Source organism: Geotrypetes seraphini, chromosome 5, assembly GCF_902459505.1.
Source record: "Geotrypetes seraphini chromosome 5, aGeoSer1.1, whole genome shotgun sequence".
Classification (NCBI taxonomy): Eukaryota; Metazoa; Chordata; class Amphibia; order Gymnophiona; family Dermophiidae; genus Geotrypetes; species Geotrypetes seraphini.
The window spans coordinates 270,799,653-270,819,123 of NC_047088.1; the positions used below are offsets into that span (position 1 = coordinate 270,799,653).

At 43.9% G+C, this 19,471-nt stretch overlaps 1 protein-coding gene across 2 annotated transcripts in view; it reads right to left on the reverse strand.

Annotated features, from left to right (window-relative positions):
• OBSL1 (obscurin like cytoskeletal adaptor 1) overlaps positions 1-19,471 on the reverse strand; it is a 234,381-nt gene that overhangs the window by 184,700 nt on the left and 30,210 nt on the right. For both annotated transcript variants that reach the window (XM_033947138.1, XM_033947137.1), the window contains exons 3-5: positions 8,748-9,017; positions 4,482-4,742; positions 3,213-3,515 (exon numbers count right to left, since the gene is read on the reverse strand). In XM_033947138.1, coding sequence (XP_033803029.1) covers positions 3,213-3,515; positions 4,482-4,742; positions 8,748-9,017 — 834 coding nt within the window. The remainder of the gene's footprint in view (positions 1-3,212; positions 3,516-4,481; positions 4,743-8,747; positions 9,018-19,471) is intronic.

Genomic DNA, 19,471 nt, shown 5'->3' on the forward strand with positions numbered 1-19,471 from the left:
CTGCAAATTAGGCCTGCAAATTGGTCCCTTGGTGCCCCTTAGCATGGAGTCACCAATGACTACCACTCTTCGTTCCTTCCGAGGGGGCCGGTCTGCGTGCTCTGGATTTGACGTTGTGAGCTGGTTATCCTCATGAGTCCCTTCTGCTATTTCCTCGGTGGTTCCATCCTGTAAGATTTGAAATCTATTTCTGAGAGTTAGCTGTGGTATTGATGAACGGCTATCCTGTTAAAGAGAAAAAGAAGAAGAAGAAGAGAGTGAGAATGAGGTGGGTTTACTTCGCTTGCCCGTAGAGGATGTTACTAGTTGCCAGGGGCCAGCATTTCCAATCATCTCCGTTACTGCAATCGTTGTGTCGAATAGTGCTGATGTTCATGAGGTGACATCAAAGGCATCAATGGCAGAGCATGCCATATACTTTCTTGTTTCAAGAAGATCATTGAAAATATACTGGAATGCATTTAGTTGGTCTTCAGGTGTGTATTGTTCATAGTGGGATAATATCTGTACCAAAGATTTCATGTAAAGGGTCATGTAAAAGTTATAACGGAGTGTTCTGCTGTTAACATGGTGTTTTGAAAAAGTCTATGACCAAATTTATCTAAGGTTCTGCCCTCCATGACAGGAGGAGTGCTGGCATAGGTTCTTGAAATGCTTGCCTTCTTCAATGCAGACTCTACCAGGAGTGATTGGTGCTGCAACTGAGGCTTGTCAAATCCCAGGCAAGATTGGACTCTGTACAGTGTTCAGCTTTCATAGAGCCACTGGAACTAGAAGGGTGCTTCCCAATTTTTGAACATAGTATTTATTTTTAAAATTTCTATACTGTCTAGTTCCTAGGCAGTTTACAGTATGTTCACATATATAATGCCTAAAAACAATACAATGAAGAGTCAAATCATCAACATTTAAGTTCACAGTTAGTCCTCAATCAGGACAAATCACACCCTATAAAAAAGCATACTTCATCAAATTATGGAAAGGAAGCTGCATACAATCTTTTGGCCATTCTTTATAGTCTAATGCAGAGGTTCCCAACCTGTCCTGGGGGACCCCCAGCCAGTCAGGTTTTCAAGATATCCCTAATGAATATGCATGAGAGAGATTTGCATATAATGGAAGTGACAGGTATGCAAATCTCTCTCATGCATATTCATTAGGGATATCTTGAAAACCTGACTGGCTGGGGGTCCCCCAGGACAGATTTGGGAACCACTGGTCTAATGCATTGAAGAGCTCTGCTCTAGGCTCAGACTCTGATTCCATATTTATTGGCAGAAATTGTCCCATTCGCCTGATATAATTAGTAAATGAGAGACTCTGGTGGTGACCTTCTGCAAGGAGGTGGAAGAGATAGATCTGATGGAATTCCATAAGACTCCTCAGCAGACTGCTCTGGGTAATCAAAGGAGGAATGGTAAGCTAAATCAGAATCATATTCTTCAATGTCTTGCCTCAGAGAAGGAGATTGCCATGATGGACGTCAAGGTGAGTGTCGAGGCTTACTTACATCGAGGTGAGCATGCAGGAGAGTGTCAACTCTTGTCATCGAGGAGAAACTCAAGAGGAGAACTTTGAGATGTTCTGTGGTGCCGATCCAATGAGTGTCTGGACTGGGAAGAAGAACTGCGATGTCTCAATGATGCAGGCTCCTGAACATCAAATATCGATGGTATAGAATCTGATATCTGGATCTTGATGGTTTTTTGAAGCATTGCTTGGACTGGGCTGGTAGGGGTATGCAATGCATGGGACTATAACATATCAGCCAACTCCCTATGAACCAATTCTCTGATTTGGTCCTTTAGGGATAGCACCGGTTCCATGGCAGTCACCGGTACAGATGGTGCAAAATGTATTGGGTGCTGAGGCGTTAGTGACCTTGATAAGGAGGCACATCTCTGAGGGGACACCACATGCAAGGACAGCGATCTTGTCTCTTTGTGTCTTTGGGAGGTGTTGATGGTGTTGATGCCTGAGATGCCACCGATGTATGCATGGATGGGGAAGATTATTAATGCTTCTTAGCCTTTTAGCTGATACCCACGATGGAGATAGCACCGATGATGTAGAGGTTGATTGAGGTGTTGATACTTGCACCAGTATCAATGCTGAAGATGGTCTCTGGGCATCAGTGTCAGAATCAGCAGACATCCTTAATATATCCAAAGTTGCCTTGAAAAGTTTTTCAACTTGGAGCTGACGAGCCTTGAGTGACCTCTCCTGCAGTCTAGAGAAGCATGGACAAGAGTCAGGACAGTGTTCAGGACCTAGGCACTGAAGTTTCAAGTTTCAAGTTTATTAGGATTTTATATACCGCCTATCAAGGTTATCTAAGCGGTTTTTACAATCAGGTACTCAAGCATTGTCCCTATCTGTCCCGGTGGGTTCACAAACTATCTAACGTACCTGGGGCTATGGAGGATTAAGTGACTTGCCCAGGGTCACAAGGAGCAGCGCAGGGTTTGAACCCACAACCCCAGGGTGCTGAGGCTGTAGATCCAACCACTGCGCCACACACTCCTGCAACATACCAGATATATGGGTCAGTAGCTGAAATAGTCCTGTTGCAATTTACAGGGAAGGTTTGAAGCCACTGGAAGGCTTTACATTAAGGGAAAAACCGCTGACGTGAAATCAAAGGACTCAATTGTCTGGGGAGGTCGAGTAGATATGGTATGGAAAAAAGCTTGACATTCCCAGCCTGGAAACAGGCTGAAATGAGCCCAAAAGTCCAAAAATGAAAAATCAGTAAAAAGTAGAAAAAGATTTTACCAAAATAAAGAAAAAAGAAATAATGAAGAAACTAAGAGGAAAAAACAAATGGGAAGGTGCTACAAAAGAAGAGTTTGACGCATTGGAGAAAACACAGTTTCTCAGCTCTGCGGAAAACTAAAAACTGATGGTTCCCAAAGCTGATGTCAAATGGGAAGGCACATCGCCTGCATGGTATGGGCGGTCTCAAGACTTTTCAATCTTTTAAAATGACAGTACACTTTGGCTCTGTGGATGATGAGAACACTATTAATCCCAGAGATGAGCACTATGTAGCCTAGTGGTTGAGCTGCTACCTTAACCCCATGCTCCTTGTGACCTTGAGCAAGTCATTTAATCCTCCAATGCCCCATTTGGCCTTTATCTGTCATCATGTTTCTATCTACTTTGAGTGTGGTGGTATACGAGTCCCATTCCCTTCCCTTTCCCCTAATTACCCAGGTGTATGTTTCCAGGGAACTCCACATATCTACTTTTCCCATACTTATTCACAGAGCAGATGCGAAATCTGTACTTGGCCTCAGATGGGACACTCTCTCCCTGGATTTCTACAACACTCGCACAATCTGTTGTGAAACAGTTCACCCAATCTTTGTCCCCCAGTTCCTGACGTTCCAAGATGAAGGTGCTTGGCGGGGTCCCCTGTAAATTGCGGGGAGGGCACCAGCTGAGAAGAGCTGCATTTGATTTTTCTTTCATTTTCACTGCCACAGGAACACCTGGAGGGGCTCTAGCTACACCTGCAACAAACAGAAATTCAGCTTAATCATTTTCTTTTGAAGAGCTTAGAGTACAAACATCCCCCTTTCCTCTTCCAACCATCACAGTAGCTGAACAAAGAGATCAAATCATTCACAGTGCCTGGCTCTGAGCTCCACAGGATACACACAAGTGCCAGCATTCACACCCCCATCTGTGCAATAACTTGCACAACAGCTATCATAAGTGTGAGGAGTGAGTACACGTTTGCTATCTGTGCGAGAATTCACGCAAGCATGACAAATGATATCTGCATATTAGTATGATGTATCCAGAATTCTGAAGGGTCAAAAAGCATTTGGTATTCATTCTTCATGTCCCCCTTCCCCTCAATTTGTTTAAGGATGGTCAAAGTGTATGATGAGTACATCTCTCACCCCCTCTCTGTCCTTCACTCCACCTCACCCTAGTGTATATTGCTCTCCTCCACTGCACATCCCTCCCCCACCTGCCACAATCTTCTCTGTTCTTCATTCTTGTCACAACCCTTTTCTCCTTCTTTCCTCACCAAACTTCTCTCATGATTGTACCCCCTTTACTCACCCTTTTCCCTCACTTTCTCCTCTCCTCTCCCATCTGTGCAGCCAACCCATCTCCTCGTGACTGCTCTCTCTTCCTAATGCAGTCTCCTGCACATAGGTCTCAATCAATTTTTCTAGAGTTTCTCCTGGGTCTCTGGAAAATATATTATCTCCAGCTGATCAGGCAAGTGCACTTTTGAAATGCAGTTCACTGCAGACACACAGAGCAGTAAATCTGTGTATGCCGCTACAGAGAAAAGTTTTACAGGTCTACATTAATGCAGGGACTCATACAGCTGTGTATTAGGTTTTGGGAACCTCATCTATATTGTGCCTATTATGTCTCAACAAAGCATTAAAGAAATGAATTTATTTTTAGAATTGTGCTCACACAAAAAACAAAAAGCATCAAAGAAAATGCTTTACATTTTACTCGCAGCTGGGCTGAAGTTTGAGACTCTTTAACAGAAAACGTAATTCTGCCAGCATCTTCCCTGGTCACATTGACCAGCACTAGAAGGTGGGTGTTTCCGAAGCTTTTCAAAACAGTTCTGGGGTTCTCCTGAATCTGCTGTTGATTTCTGGACCAGCATATGTCATCTGTGGTAGCTTCCGTCTCCACGCAGAGCACAGCGTTTTCTCCCTCCAGCACATCCAGCTTAGTAGGAAGGCGTTTCACTATTGATCCTAAGAAAATAAAAGAATAACATCAGCCTGAGAAGCAAATACTGAAGATGAGCTTGTGATGCTCTGGGAAACCGCTGGGAGGAAAGAAAAATGGTGCCTCCTCATGGAAAGAAGACCAAGTGCAGGGGAGCACAGCACATTCACCTCTCTTATTTACAGAGGCTCCCTCTCCTGCCAAATTCAGAAAAATCTGTTGTTTAGTTATTATAAGATTTCTAAACCATCTTTCTGTCCAAAGACCCCCAGGGCAACGCACAAGTTAAAACTTTAGAATTTACACATAAGTACCTGTGTTGAGAAAAGGATCTGGGGCCATGAATTGATTTTCAGTAGCACTAGCCGGACAGATGCACTGAAAATATTACTGACTGTTGTGGCTGCATCCAGACAGTATTAGAGCAGTGCATGGGTGGGTCAAGCTAGAGTTACCAGATTACCTCTTTAAAAGACACCTGGTCCTGTCCCAGCCCCAAACAAACCTTGCATCTCCTTCCCCAAGCTTGGGGCCGCATCTCTAGGGTGTCTGCACATGAGCAGACTTCGACATGATGTCATCGCATCAATGTCCAGTTCCAAAAGCTGGATAGACTGCCGGGTTTGGAAATCCCTCTAAAAAGAGGACATGTCTGGGTTTTCCTGGATATCTGGTAACCCTAGTGCTAGCAGTTATCCAATCAGCAGCGATAATCAGAGCACTATCAATCCAGATAACTATCTGTATAAAGTTAGGACAGAAAAATTGCTATTGGGTTAGTTTCTGGACCTACTCCCTCCCTATTATATTTAATCTTATTTCGATATATTTTTCATCCCCTTATGTCCTTACCATAATGTCCAGTCAGTCCTGTCAGTATAATTAACCCTCCCCATTTTATTTTAACTGTTATCGGGGGGGTTTTTCATTTTACTAGCTACGTATTGTAAACCATGAGTTCTCATGGAGTGACGTTTTTCAGAATGCTTGGAGAGGGAGTGTATTTAAGGGGTGTGGCCTGCTGGTTTGTAATGCGATGCCAGAGTGTGCTGTGTGCTGGAGGAAGGAAGTTGTTTGTCCCGGTAAGCCTGTTATAAGAATTTGTAAGAAGTATAATTTGAAGTTGAGTGAGTTTTAACATTCTATTGTATGATTTAGTGCGTTTGGTGAACTTTGTTTGGTGTGGTGAGGAGAGTAGTGACTGGGTATAATTTTGTTTTGTAATACCCCTCCTGATGAAGCCAACTGGTGAAACATGGGTTGGGGGGTCGGTGAACATGCATTTTGTGCAGCAGTGGTGATTAAGAATGTACCCGGAGTAGCTGTAAAGACTACAGTACCACCTTACTAAGATAAGTAGTTTTTGTTCCTTTTTCAGGAGCTGTGGATGTCGTTAGAACTTATGTTATATAGTAATGGTGGGTGAGACTGTGAACAAGCAATGATGGTCTCTTTACACAGCTTCTCTGTGATATTTCACTGGGATATAGTTGTGGGTCTGAGCGTTCACTATTAAGCACATATCATATTTTGTGTGTTCATTTTTTATATATACAAAGATTTATAGATTGCTGATGGGTGACTAATCAAAGCAGTATTTTCAGTATCACCCTTGTTTTGCCATTATAATTCCCTTTCATAATGGGTTTATTTTACAGCCTCTTCACCCCTTTTATAGCCTCTTCACTCCTTTTGCCTTCTCCTAACCACACTGGCACTGTGGTGTAAACAAAATAAACAAAAAAGACTTTTCCTCTCTCTCTCAAATCCTAGCTCATGTTTGCGGTCTAACACCAGCTCTGGCAGGATACACGTTTCAAATCTGACATATTGTAATCACAAAATGGAAAATATAATTAGTTTTTCTACCTTTTGTTGTCTGGTCATTATTCAAATCTTGTTGGTCCCAGGCTCTGGTTGTCTTCTGATAACTTGCTTGCCAGGGTCTCCTTCATTCTTCTTTCTCCGTTCTAACCATCCATCTGCCATCTCTGTCCTCCCCTTCTGTTTCCCTTCCCTCCCCCGGAGGTCTGGCATCTTTCTTTTTTTTCGTCTCCATCCACAGATCCACCTTTACTTAACTACCCTTTCATCCAGCATCTCTCCCTCCTTCCCCACCACCCCAGGGTCCACCATCTCTCCCTTTCTTTTCCCAACTACCCTCCTATCCAGTATCTCTATCCCCCCTCCACACCATTCCTTGTGTCCAACTTCTCTCCCTTTCTGTTCCTTCCCTCCCTAAATCCCATTGTCCATCATCTCTCTCCCTCTCCTCTATTTTTAGACCCATTATTTCTTCCCCCCTAAAGTCCAGCATATGCACGTCTCTTTGAACCCCCCTTCCTTCCCTCTGTGTACTTCTACACCAGGGCCCCCCTCCCCTGAAGGTTTGTCCCCCCTGAAGGCCTGCACCTCCCTCTTAAGGCCTGTCCCCCCCATCCCTGAAGGCCTGTCCCCCCACTTGAAGGCCTGCCTGTCCCCCCTGAAGGCCTATGCCACCATTCCTGGCCTATCCCCCCTTTGAAGACTTGTCCCCTCTTTTGAGACCTGTCCCCCCTTAAAGGCCTGTCCCCCTTTAAAGGCTGCCTGTTCCCCCCCTTGAAGGCCTGTCCCCCCCTTAAAAGCCTGTTTGTCCCCCCTTAAAAGGCCTGCCTGTCCCCCCATTAAAGGCTTGTCCCCCCATCCCTGGCCTGTCCCCCCCTTAAAGGTCTGCACCCCCCCTTAAAGGCCTGTTCCACCCTTAAAGGCCTGTTCCCCCCTTGAAGGCCTGTCCCCCCCTTAAAGGCTTGCCCCCCCCTTAAAAGCCTGTTTGTCCCTCCTTAAAAGGCCTGCCTGTCCCCCCATTAAAGGCTTGCATCCCTGGCCTGTCCCTCCCTTAAAGGTCTGCACCCCCCCTTAAAGGCCTGTTCCCCCCTTGAAGGCCTGCACCCCCCAAGGCCTGTCCCACCCCGTGAAGACCTGCCCCCCCCCCCTGAAGGACTGCACACCCCCCTCCCCCCGGGAATGTCTCTGTGTTCCCTCTGGCCTCCCCACAGCGTTTACCTTATAGCTGCAGCCTGCAATGAAGATCGCGGCATCTTTGTAAACTTGCTTTCAGCTGTTTCCTCTGCTGCGGTCCCGCTCCTCCTCTGACATCAGAGGCAGGATCGGGATGGAGGAAACAACTGAAAGCAAGTTTACAAAGACGCTGTTACCACGATCTTCGCTGCAGGCTGCAGCTATAAGGTAAATGCTGCAGGGAGGTCAGAGGGAACACGAAGGCCTTCCGGGGGGGGGGGATGTGATGCGATGCGATGTGCAGTCCTTCGGGGAGGCCATGGGGGAAGCTGACAGCAGCACTTCCCCACTGACCCTCCCTCCTGCCCTCTAAAGCAGATGCGGCAGCGGCTGGCCAGCAAGAGCAGCGCTGCCGTTTCTGCTTTAGGGAGCGAGGGGGCAGGGTCTGAATCAGGAAGCCGATTTTTTTAAAATTTAAATCGATTCGAATCGATTCACCCAAAGTGAATCGGAAATCGGGCCGCACTAGTACTCTAGACCAGTGGGATTGTGTTCCCTTTCCTAGCTGCAGATGGCGGTAGAGAGCTGAAATGGCTAGTGACACTCCTGAAATTGTCCATAATATCTCTTCCTCCAGGAGATGGTAAAGGGCTTTCAGGTTGGTGCTGGTCCTAAGCGTAGCTCTGGGGTACAAGTCAAACCTAATGGTATGGCTTCTGCCCTAGTCCATTTCATTTCTGTTTAAGGCTTGGTCAATGGACGTTGGCAACTACCCTCAATCAGCAGTCAGACCAGAATATCACTCCTGTGATATTCTATATAGTGTAGACTATTTCTTTCCCTATGTATGGGCTTTCAGCCATATTCAAAGGCTTGCGGATACTCCATTGAAATAATATATGAGATGCTCTGTTTGCCAATTTAGAAGGAAAAGATTGACAGTTCTCCACTTCCTTTGACTAGTGGCAGATACAGGGATTCTCCAACACTCCTTTAATAGCCTGGTGAGGGATAAAGCCAGAATCCAAGCTCACCTTTAACTGTTACCTCTGCAATATTCCTTCCTCCACCCTTCATCTCACAGAGGTAAATGCCATCGTCATCTGTGCAGGCATTATGGATAGTGAGACGCCGTATTGTGTCCTGTTCTTCTATCACATACTTCTGGCTTGCTTGTAGCTTCCGGTCCTCCATGTACCACGTGGTGGACATAGAGGCCTCTGGTACCCTGCACTCCAGAACAGCATCCCCCCTCTCGGAAACCACTGCATCCTGCAGTTGGCATTGAAACTTCACTTGTGGTTCTGAAACCAGAGCAGAAAGGGGAGAAGAAGAATTAGCAACATGCAAGACGCTCTCCCCCAAAGTCTATAAATGGCTGCCAGAAATTACTGCTGTATGCACACATCCTGCTAGCTGGTATTCTAGAAAGTCTTAATATGCAACTGAAAAGGTGGAGGGGCAGGGGTGGCTTGGGCACTCACCAAAGATACACGCAGCTTCCAATTGCTATAAATTCTTGTGCCCGGATGCTGGCACCATGCGCTATCTAGTTTCCATCTTCGACTGCAATTCATAGAATAGTGCTCAGTGCTAATTTTGGGGGGTGACCAAATTTGGACGCTGTTAACTGAGTTTAGTCCCATCCTCACTTCCTGTTTCCAGGTATAGGGTTCCCAGATTTGATGAACAAAAAAGGAGGACACATGGCCCACACCGTTCTGCCCCACCCCCACACAAACTTCGTCTCTTCTTCCTTGAATCCGGACCACATCTGGACGGCCTCTGAACATGCGTGGATGTGACATGATGACATCACATGCATGCGCAAATGTGTGTGATGTCATTGTGTTACATCCATGCATACTTGGAGGCCCTCCAGATGCAGCCCCAAGCTTGGGGCCTTCCAAAACCCCGGACAGGCCTCTAAAAAGAGGGCATGTCTGGGTTTTCCATGTGGGACGGGCAGAAGGCAGCAGCTGTGAAACAATTTCAAAGATGTTTGTTTTGGTCTGAGAAGACAGGTCAGAGTGGGGATACATGCCAACTAAAAGAAAAGTCAAGAAAGTGACTCCTTATAAGACAGGAAAGGCAACAATTAACAAGATGGCACACTAAAATTTGCAGCCAAGCCTCAAGGCCCCAGAGAGATGGAGCAGTTCAGGGGCCACATGTATACCACACAGGAAAAGTCTCAAGTCCCATCCCACTTTACCCATGGGGAGAAAAAGTTTTAGGTGTGACCACAAGGAGGAGCAATTTTCAAATGCTGTTCCTATATGTAGATGGGGGAAGATTGAGAAAAAGAGATGCAGGACCACAGGCAGGGAAGGAGAGAAGTGGAGGGGAGATGCCAGTGGAGAGTTGGAAGGGAGGGAGGGAGAAGTAGTATTGGAGCCTGAAATTAAGGACAGAGGGAGAGACTCCAACTGGGGCTAGGAGTGGAAGAAAAGGGCTTTAGGCTGGCTTGAGGGTTAGAGGGGTCTGGGATGGCAGATGGTGGGGTGACAGAGGGAGCTGAGGAAAAGGTCTGATGCTAGAGCTGGGAGATAGGAGCAGATTTTCGATTCTAACTCTTATATTCCACTTTAATCTTGCAAGATGGATTACAAAGCAAGAAACCTCATCAAAACAGTAACTCACAGCAGATGTATCTAATATACAGCACAAACAATTAAAGCCTATTGTCTAGAAAATAGATATGTTTTTAAAGCCTTGTGAAAAAAGATGAGGAATAGCAAGTGCCAACGCCAAAACTCCCGCAGAAGGCCTGAGCACGCTCTACTGGACAAAATGTTAAGCTGTGGGAAGCATCACTTAGGACCAGTGGCGTACCTAGCATATGTGACCCCCCCCCCCCCCCATCTGTATGAAAAACATGATTTTTAGTAACAATCCACACGTCACACAAGAGTATACCTAGGAAAAGATAGCAGTGAGCAGTGCATTCATACACCCATTGTAAAACTAAACAAGCCAGACTAGTTCAGATCAATCCTACACAGTCAATCCTAACAGAAACCCGTCTTTCGAACACACAGAACACAAACAATTCCTTCGCCTAGTATAGAATATGTAATCACAAACTAACCCCGCCCCCATTTACAAAACTGTAGTGCAGTTTTTAGCCCTATTGGTAACAGCTCAGACTCTCATAGAATTCAGAGTGTCGGAGCTGTTACCACCACGGCCAGCACTAAAAAACGCTCTACAGTTTTGTAAAAGGGGGGATAAAATAGAAATACATAGACAAAGGTTAAATTGAACCACCAAGAAACTGGACTCTGCATACAATGCAACACCACAGAAACAGTGACACATATTTCCTAAAGCAAAAAAATAAATAAATAGAAAATTGTTTTCTTCCTTGTCTTCTCTGGTTTCTGCTTTCCTCGTCTTCTTGTCACTCTCTTCATTTCATCCACTACCTACCCTCTCTCTGCCCCTTCTATATGGCATCTTCTCTCCTTCTATGGCCCTTCCAGAAACTGTATGCCTCTCCCTTCCATCTTTCCCTTCACCCCCATTGGTCTGGCATCTCTCTCCTCCCCTTCCCTCTCCCACATCCCAATGGTCTGGCATTTCACTCTCTCCTCTCCCTTCACCCCACTTCCATCAGCATCTGCCCCCTTCCTTTCTTTCCCTCCAATTCCATCCAGTATCCTTCTCCCTTATGTCTCTCTCCCCTTTCCCTGCACACCAGTTCTATCAGCATCTGCCTCTTTCTCTCTCTCCACCACTCTTCTATGCCCCTTTCTCTTTCCCTCCAAACCAGCAAGGTCCTGCGATGATTGCGTCTGCCGCCTCTGCTTCCGAAAACGTAAGTGACATCGGAGGGGGTGGACCAGCAGACGCAGGGAGTTGTGGCAAAGTCCCATGATGACTGTGGCTGCCAGTCCACCCCCCTCCGATGTCACTTGTGGTTAGGATTAGGGTTATCGTCGGACCTTCCTGCACTTCAGAGCGGCTGCTGACTCTGCTCTGGAATAAGAACGACAGCCGTGCTAAGGTGCAGGTCCTGTTGTAGAGCAGCTCGGGAGGTTCCGGACCAGGCCAGCTGTGCACCCCCCCTAGGGTGTACACTCGGGGCGGTCCTCCCCCCCCTCCACCCCGCCCTTGGTACGCCATTGCTTAGGACTCGTAAAAGAACCCCTTAAAAGTTATTTTAAAATTAACATGTGACTTTAACCAAAGCCAATAAAAACTCTCCAGAAGTGGGGTGGACCCTTCAAATTTTCTTTATTACAGAGGTGTTCTGTAAGAACTGTAATTATGTTTTTTGCAACTCACTTCAGCCTACACAACCCCACTAGAACGACCAGAAATAAAAACATCTTCGCTTACCCAAAGATTACAGGCTGCAGATACAAATCCTTCTTGGACAGAACCTTTAAGTTCCAAGCGAACAGACAACAAATTTGGCTGAAAAACCACATAAACGAACCCAATACGACTTATAGTGCATTCCGCAAATCAATCAAAACCGCCCTTTTCGCAAAATTCATTGACTAAAACAGCCCCCTCCCTCACTAGGACTCCTCCTCAACAAACGCCCTTCTCTTTCTCAAGAAGCCCCTCCTTTTCTGATCTCCTCTACCCTTAGGACTCCATCTGATGGATGTCCTAAATCTCTCAGATACTCTTTGCCCATAGATCTCCAATTTAACACGCAAGTTTCCCATCCAGACTATCGTACTACATTAAGACTCCTTGTACGGTATTATATTTAGACTTTTATATGCTATTGTATTTAGACACACTGTATTCTATACTATTGAATTTAAACTGTATTATATGTTATTGTATTTAGACTCACTATATTGTATCGTAAGTCGATCTATAACACCGTATTGTATTAAGATTTTTGCTATTCGCTGAATGTCCAGCCTTCTTATACTGTAAACCGCCTAGAAGTCGCCTGACTATGGCGGTATAGAAAAATAAAGTTATTATTATTATTATTATTATTATTAACCAAAATGGCGTTATACAGAGTTGCAATAATCAAACTGTGGAAATAGAATACACTGAAGAACAATCCTACAATGTTGAGTTCTTAATAAGGCATGAATAGCTCCCAGTTGGTGCAGTTTGAAACAGAATGTTCTAGTTATTTAATTTTCTGGAATTCATAGGTCAGTCTAGAGCAGTGGTCTCCAACTCCAACCTTTTGCAGGGCCACATTTTGGATTTGTAGGTACTTGGAAGGCCTCAGATAAAATATTTAATGTTTTATTAAAGAAATGAGGTAAAACTCTTTATAGTTTATAAATCTTTCCTTTTGGCTAAGTCTTAATAATAATTTATAGCTAAAGAGACATATGATCAAGAAACTGTTTTATTTTACTTTTGTGATTATGATAAACATACTGAGGGCCGCGAGTTTGAGACCACTGATCTAGAGTCACCTGGTGAAAGAATGATTTCCATAGTTAGTATGGAAAATATACTCCAAATCATACCAATTTAGTTTCAAGTTTATTTAAAAATTTATTATACCACCTAATCAGACTTCTAGGCAGTGTACATCAGTAAAAAGGTAATTATATAAGGTACATTAAAAAAAAATAAAAAAGAACATCTGAGTTAGTAAATATAAACATCACTGGGGAAAGTTAATACGACAAACTAACAAAAGGAAAGAGTGATAGAACTACAAAATTTTTTAAAAAGGAACACAGAAAGGACAAACAGAAGGTGAGGAAAGGACTTAGTAGGGGAATGACGAATTGTCCAACGCTGCTCCAACACTCATAGTAATTCTATGAGTGTCAGAGCAGCATCAGAGAAACCTCTACCATGGCTAAGTAAAACCCAGCATTTCTTTTCTATTTATCTCCCTTTTACTAAACCATGGTTTCGGTTTCGGTTTCTACCATGGCCTGGAGCACTAAATGCGCCAACGCTGCTCTGATGCTCATAGAATTCCTATGAGCATCAGAGCAGTGTCGGAGAATGTAGCGGAATTAACCTCTACCACAGCTTAGCAAAAGGGGGCCTTAGGTTTAAAAGTTGATATGAGTACAGGTATCTATAAGTGAAATATGTTTTACCAATTGTAATGTTTCTTCAAAAGAATCTACCTCACGACATAAAAGAAAAAATATCGTCATCGTAGAACAACAGAAAAATACCCAATCTAATCATCAATTTGCCCATAGAATTTCAATAAACATGAAGGTAATATAAAGAAATAAAACAAAGGAAATAAGGTGACACCTTTTTTATTGGACTAACTCAATGCCTTTTTTGATGAACTTTCGAAGGTAACTCTTCTTCTTCAGATCAGAAATAAGCAAACTTAGACAAATATCAGTACAACATGAACACATTTTGGGGATAGGAAGAGGGAGGCGTAGATGGATGGCAGGAGACAGAAAGGTGACAGAGCAGTTTTAAATGTCTTTATAGTGGGAAAGAAAGCCCAGATCTTGGTTAAGTCCTGTCTAGTAGGTGTCAAAATACCTTAACATTTTGATTTCAAAGGTTTTAGGTTCTTGGATTGTCTTAAAGTTCCTTTTTAGTATTCTCACCATAAAATCATTGGTACAGTGGTCAGTGTTGTCCGACAGAGGTGACATCCTGGCTGGTATTGCAATTCTTAATATGAGATCTATGTAGGTTGATTCTGGTCTATAGCATTTGGCTTCTTTCACCAATGTAGCTTGCCTCTTTGCACTTTACAATGTCTACCACATTAGACGATGAACATGTGAAGGATCCCTTTATACTGAATGTTTTTCCCATATGAGTGACTGTTGGGTCCACAGTTTGCAGTTCATCACACCACAAGGATGTGTGCCATTCTCTTCTTCATGGGTTTGTGTGGGGAGCTTGCTTTTCACCAATTTTTGTTTCAAATTAGGTGGCTGTTGGAAGGCCAGCACAGGGGGAGCTGGGAATATTTATTTTAGTAATTCATCTTCCTGGAGTAGTGGTTGTAGAGCTCTTATAATTTTTCTTAGTTTTTCCAGTTCTGGATTGTATGTCACTAGCAAGGGGGTCCTCTCTGTGGTTTTCTTGTCTTTGTAGTGTAGTAAGTTTTCTCTGGATGTTTTAAGGGATGAGGCGATATTCTTGGAGACTATTTTAGGGTTGTATCCTTTTTGTTTGAAGGATTCAGTCAGGGTTTCTAAATGTTTATCTCTGTCTCTTGAGTCAATTTTGTAGACTTCAATCATATCTCCGCTCAGCCGTCTCTTTTCCAAGTTGAAGAGCCCTAACATGTTTAGTTATTCCTCATACGAGAGGAGTTCCGACCCCTTTAGCATCTTGGTCACTCTTCTTTAAACCTTTTCTAGTACTGCTATATCTTTCATGTCTGGAGCGGTACTTAGAGATACCTCCCAGGAAAGAGACTTGGGAGTTCTGATCGACAAGTCGATGAAGCTGTCTGCACAATGCGCGGCGGCAGCAAAAAGGGCGAACAGAATGCTAGGAATGATTAAGAAGGGGATCATGAACAGATCGGAGAGGGTCATCATGCCGCTGTACCAGTCCATGGTGCGCCCTCACCTGGAATACTGTGTCCAGCACTGGTCCCCATACATGAAGAAGGACAAGGTACTACTCAAAAGGGTCCAGAGAAGAGCGACTAAAATGGTTAACGGGCTAGAGGAGTTGAAAAGAGGAAACTGAGAGGGGACTTGATTGAAACGTTCAAAATACTGAAGAGAATAGACTTAGAGAAAGACAGACTGTTCACCCTCTCCAAGGTAGGGAGAACGAAAGGGCACTCTCTAAAGTCGAAAGGGGATTGATTCCGTACAAATGTAAGGAAATTTTTCTTCACCCAGAGAGTGGTGGAAAGCTGAAACGTTCTTCTGGAGTCTGTTATAGGGGAAAACACCCTCCAGGGTTTCAAGACAAAGTTGGACAAGTTCCTGCTAAACTGGAACGTACGCAGGTGAGGTTGGACTCATTTAGAGCACTGGTCTTTGACCTGAGGGCCACCGTGTGAGCAGACTGCTGGGCAGGATGGACCACTGGTCTGACCCAGCAGCGGCATTTTTTATGTTCTTATGTTATGCTGAATACAAGAATTAAATTGTGAAGGGTTACCATGGGATTTGAACCCACAGTCCACTGCCCTAACCACTAGGGCTGTAACAGCAATTTGGCTGTGATTTTGAAAATGATACCAGACAGAAGTCTCTGGATTTTTCTCATTCTGAAGTTGGACTTTTCACATTTTCAGTGCATAAACATTCATCTCACAGCCATAATCGAACAGGAAATCTAGATCTTTTTTTGAAAATGCCCCTCCAGATCTTTAAAATAAACCTCTGCTCTGAGGCACCCCACACACAACCTGCTTAATATTGGACCAAAAGTGTCGAGATGCATCTCAGAGAGAATGTACTTACCCTGGAAAGAGCCTTTATCCATAAAATAAACGAAGGTATTTCTGCTCCGTGGAAGGTGGAAATATAGGCAAGCACCGTCCTCTATGCCTTTGTGTGTGTATTTTATAAGAATGTCAGGAATATCTATGTGAAGCATATGATTATCAATGCAGAATTGTAGGAAAGTCTCTTTGGCACATGCCAAAATGACTTTCTTCGTACTCATACTTCCTCCAATGTCTCTTCTGAGGACACCAGTGCAAAGCAGCTGGCTTGATGCACCTCTCGGGTCTTCCTTTGGCAATGCCATGCTAAGGTTTCCTGAATTAGATTCCTGGCTGCAGAGCTTTATCTAATCTCCCTGCCCTATTCCCTGGCACTGCTCCTGGAATGTTAATTTGACAGCTGTAAGTGGACACATTCCCTGCTGCCTAATCCCACGTCTTGTATGTCAGCTTGTATTTTGTTGTTATCATGCTAATGTATATGGAAGGATTTGACCAGGGACCAAGCTGGCACTTTGCCATCTCTAGAAAAGATTCATCTGTGTCACCATTGTCTTAGTTGGGTTGTTTATTTTTATGGATTTTACTTTGTGCTACTCAGAAATCGATTGGAAGTACATCAATAGCGTTTCCTTATCAAAGGCTACAGAGATCCACAGGTAAAAAATGTTAAGCATTGGGGAACAGGTTGTGGATTTCTTCTATGGACCTATGATAAGAACAATGTATTTCCACATTTAAAGCAACCCCTGTTCCCCAGAGTTTCTGTGGCTCTTCTGTTTGTCCTACGTCCTACCCTCCTGGCCTTACATAAGAACAGAAGAATAGCCTTACTGGGTCAGACCAATGGTCCATCAAACCCAGTAGCCCGTTCTCACGGTGGCCAATCCCGGTCCCTAGTACCTGGCCAAAACCCAAGGAGTAGCAATATTCCATGCTACCAAAACAGGGCAAGCAGTGACTTCCCCCATGTCTTTCTCAATAACAGACTATGGATTTTTCCTCCAGGAACTTGTCCAAACCTTTCTTAAAACCAGCTACGCTATCCGCTCTTACCACATCCTCTGGTTACGCGTTCCAGAGCTTAACTATTCTCTGAGTGAAAAAAAATTTCCTCATACTGGTTTTAAAAGTATTTCCCTGTAACTTCATCGAGTGTCCTCTAGTCTTTGTAATTTTTGACGGAGTGAAAAATCAATCCACTTGTACCCGTTCTACTCCACTCAGGATTTTGTAGACTTCAATCGTATCTCCCCTCAGCCATCTCTTTTCCAAGTTGAAGAGCCCTAAGCGACCTAATCTTGCTCATTAACATAACTCACATTCAGACAATCACTAAAAACACACTTATTTGACAGATTTGTCTGAACCTCTAAAATGGTTCAACACCTACCTCTTCTTATACGTTCCCCCTCCCACTCCCTATGCTGCCCAACCACATAACTGTCCAACTACCCCTTCCCAATTCCAACCAATGTTAATTCACTGATATCAGCACCGCTTACTGTACACTGTCTTGAACTGAAATGCATGATGGGATATAAATAAAACTATTATTATTATTATTGCTGAGTACTATGACAAATTTCACAAGATTAACCTTGAATTCCCATCCAAGTCACCTCCACATCTCCCTCTCCCAGTCTGCTCTGCCAAGCCTCTATTAACCCCTGCTACCTTTTCTTCCTTCTATCAAATCACTGAAGAGAAAACTGCACCTTTTCTTTCCTCCTCCAAACTCACTACCTGTTCCTCTGATCCCACCCATCTACTTATCACTATCTCTCCTACTTTTATTCCCTCTATCTACCAAATCCCAAACTTATCACTCTCCACTGCAACTGTGCCTGATGCTTTCAAACATGCCGTAGTTTCCAAGTTTATTTATTTCTTGATATACCGTCTACCTCAACAATCTAGATGGTTTACACCTCTTCTCAAAAAACCCTACTTGTCCCTCCATCTATCACACCGTCTCCATCCTCCACTTCTTATCCAAGCTTCTTGAACATGCTGTTCACTGCTGTTGTCTTGACTTTCTTTCATCTTGAGTTATCTCCGACCCACTTCAATCGGACTTTGGCCCTCTTCATTCTAAGGAAACTGCTCTTGCTAAACTCTCCAATGACCTATTCCTGGCCAACTCTAAAGACCTCTACTCTATCCTTGTCCTCCTTGATCTATCTGCAGTGTTTGACACTGTAGATCACTGCCTACTCATCGATATGCCTCCCTCATTTGGGTTTCAGGGCTTTGTTATCTCATGATTTTCTTCTTATCATTCCCATTGCACTTCTTATGCTCTGGTGTATTCTCCACCAATGACATCCCGCTATTGGTCGGGGTACCTCAGGGCTCTGTCCTGGGACCTCTTCTTTTTTCCATCTATACTTCTTCCCTTGGGTCTCTAATCTCCTCCCATGACTTTCAGCATCACCTCTATGCTGATGACTCGCAGATCTACCTTTCTACACCTGAAATTTCTACATGAATCCAGGCCTAAATCTCAGTCTGCTCGTCTGACATTGTTACCTGTATGCATCACTGCCACCTAAAATGAAACTTGGCAAGACTGAGCTCTTTATCTTTCCTCCTACACCAACCTCTCCTCTTCCTCTGTTCTCTATTTCTGTGGCTAATGCTCCTATTCTCCCTGTCTTGTCAGCCTGAAACCTTGGGGTCATCTCTGACTCAGTGGCGTACCTAGCATATGTGACACCCGGGGCCCATCATTTTTTGAACCCCCCCCCCATCTATATGAAAAATATGATTTTTAGTAACAATCCACATATTGCACAAGAGTGTACCTAGGAAAAGGCAGCATCTTAAACACTGCAGTGAGCACTAGAACACCAACACATACATTGTAAAACTAAACAAGCCAGATCCTGTACAGTCAATTGATCCTGTACAGTCAATGCTATCAGAAAGCCATGTCTCTTTCATACACACAGACAGATACACCCTCGCCCAATATGGAATAATCACAAACTAAAAATAGAAATATGTAGACAAAAGTTAAACTGAACTGCCAAGAAACCAGACTCTGCATACAATGCAAAACCACACCACCACAAAAACAGTAATACATAATAATAATAATAACAACTGCTTATATATCGCAATACCATGAAGTTCTATGCGGTTTACAGAAGATTAAGCAAAGGTAACAAATTGAATTGACTTTAAGAGGGGAGGAAGAAAGAGAATTAATAGGAGAGGAAATTCATTGTTGAGGAGAGAGTGATCAAAAGGACAAGTTAATCGCTATAGAGGGGAGAGAGAAAAGAGGATCAGTTGTCTAGATGCTTTAGGAACAAGTGAGTTTTTAGACGTTTCCTAAATTCCCCATAAGTAGTGGGTGAAAGCAATTGTTCTAGGTCTTTACCCCATGATGCTGCTTGGTGT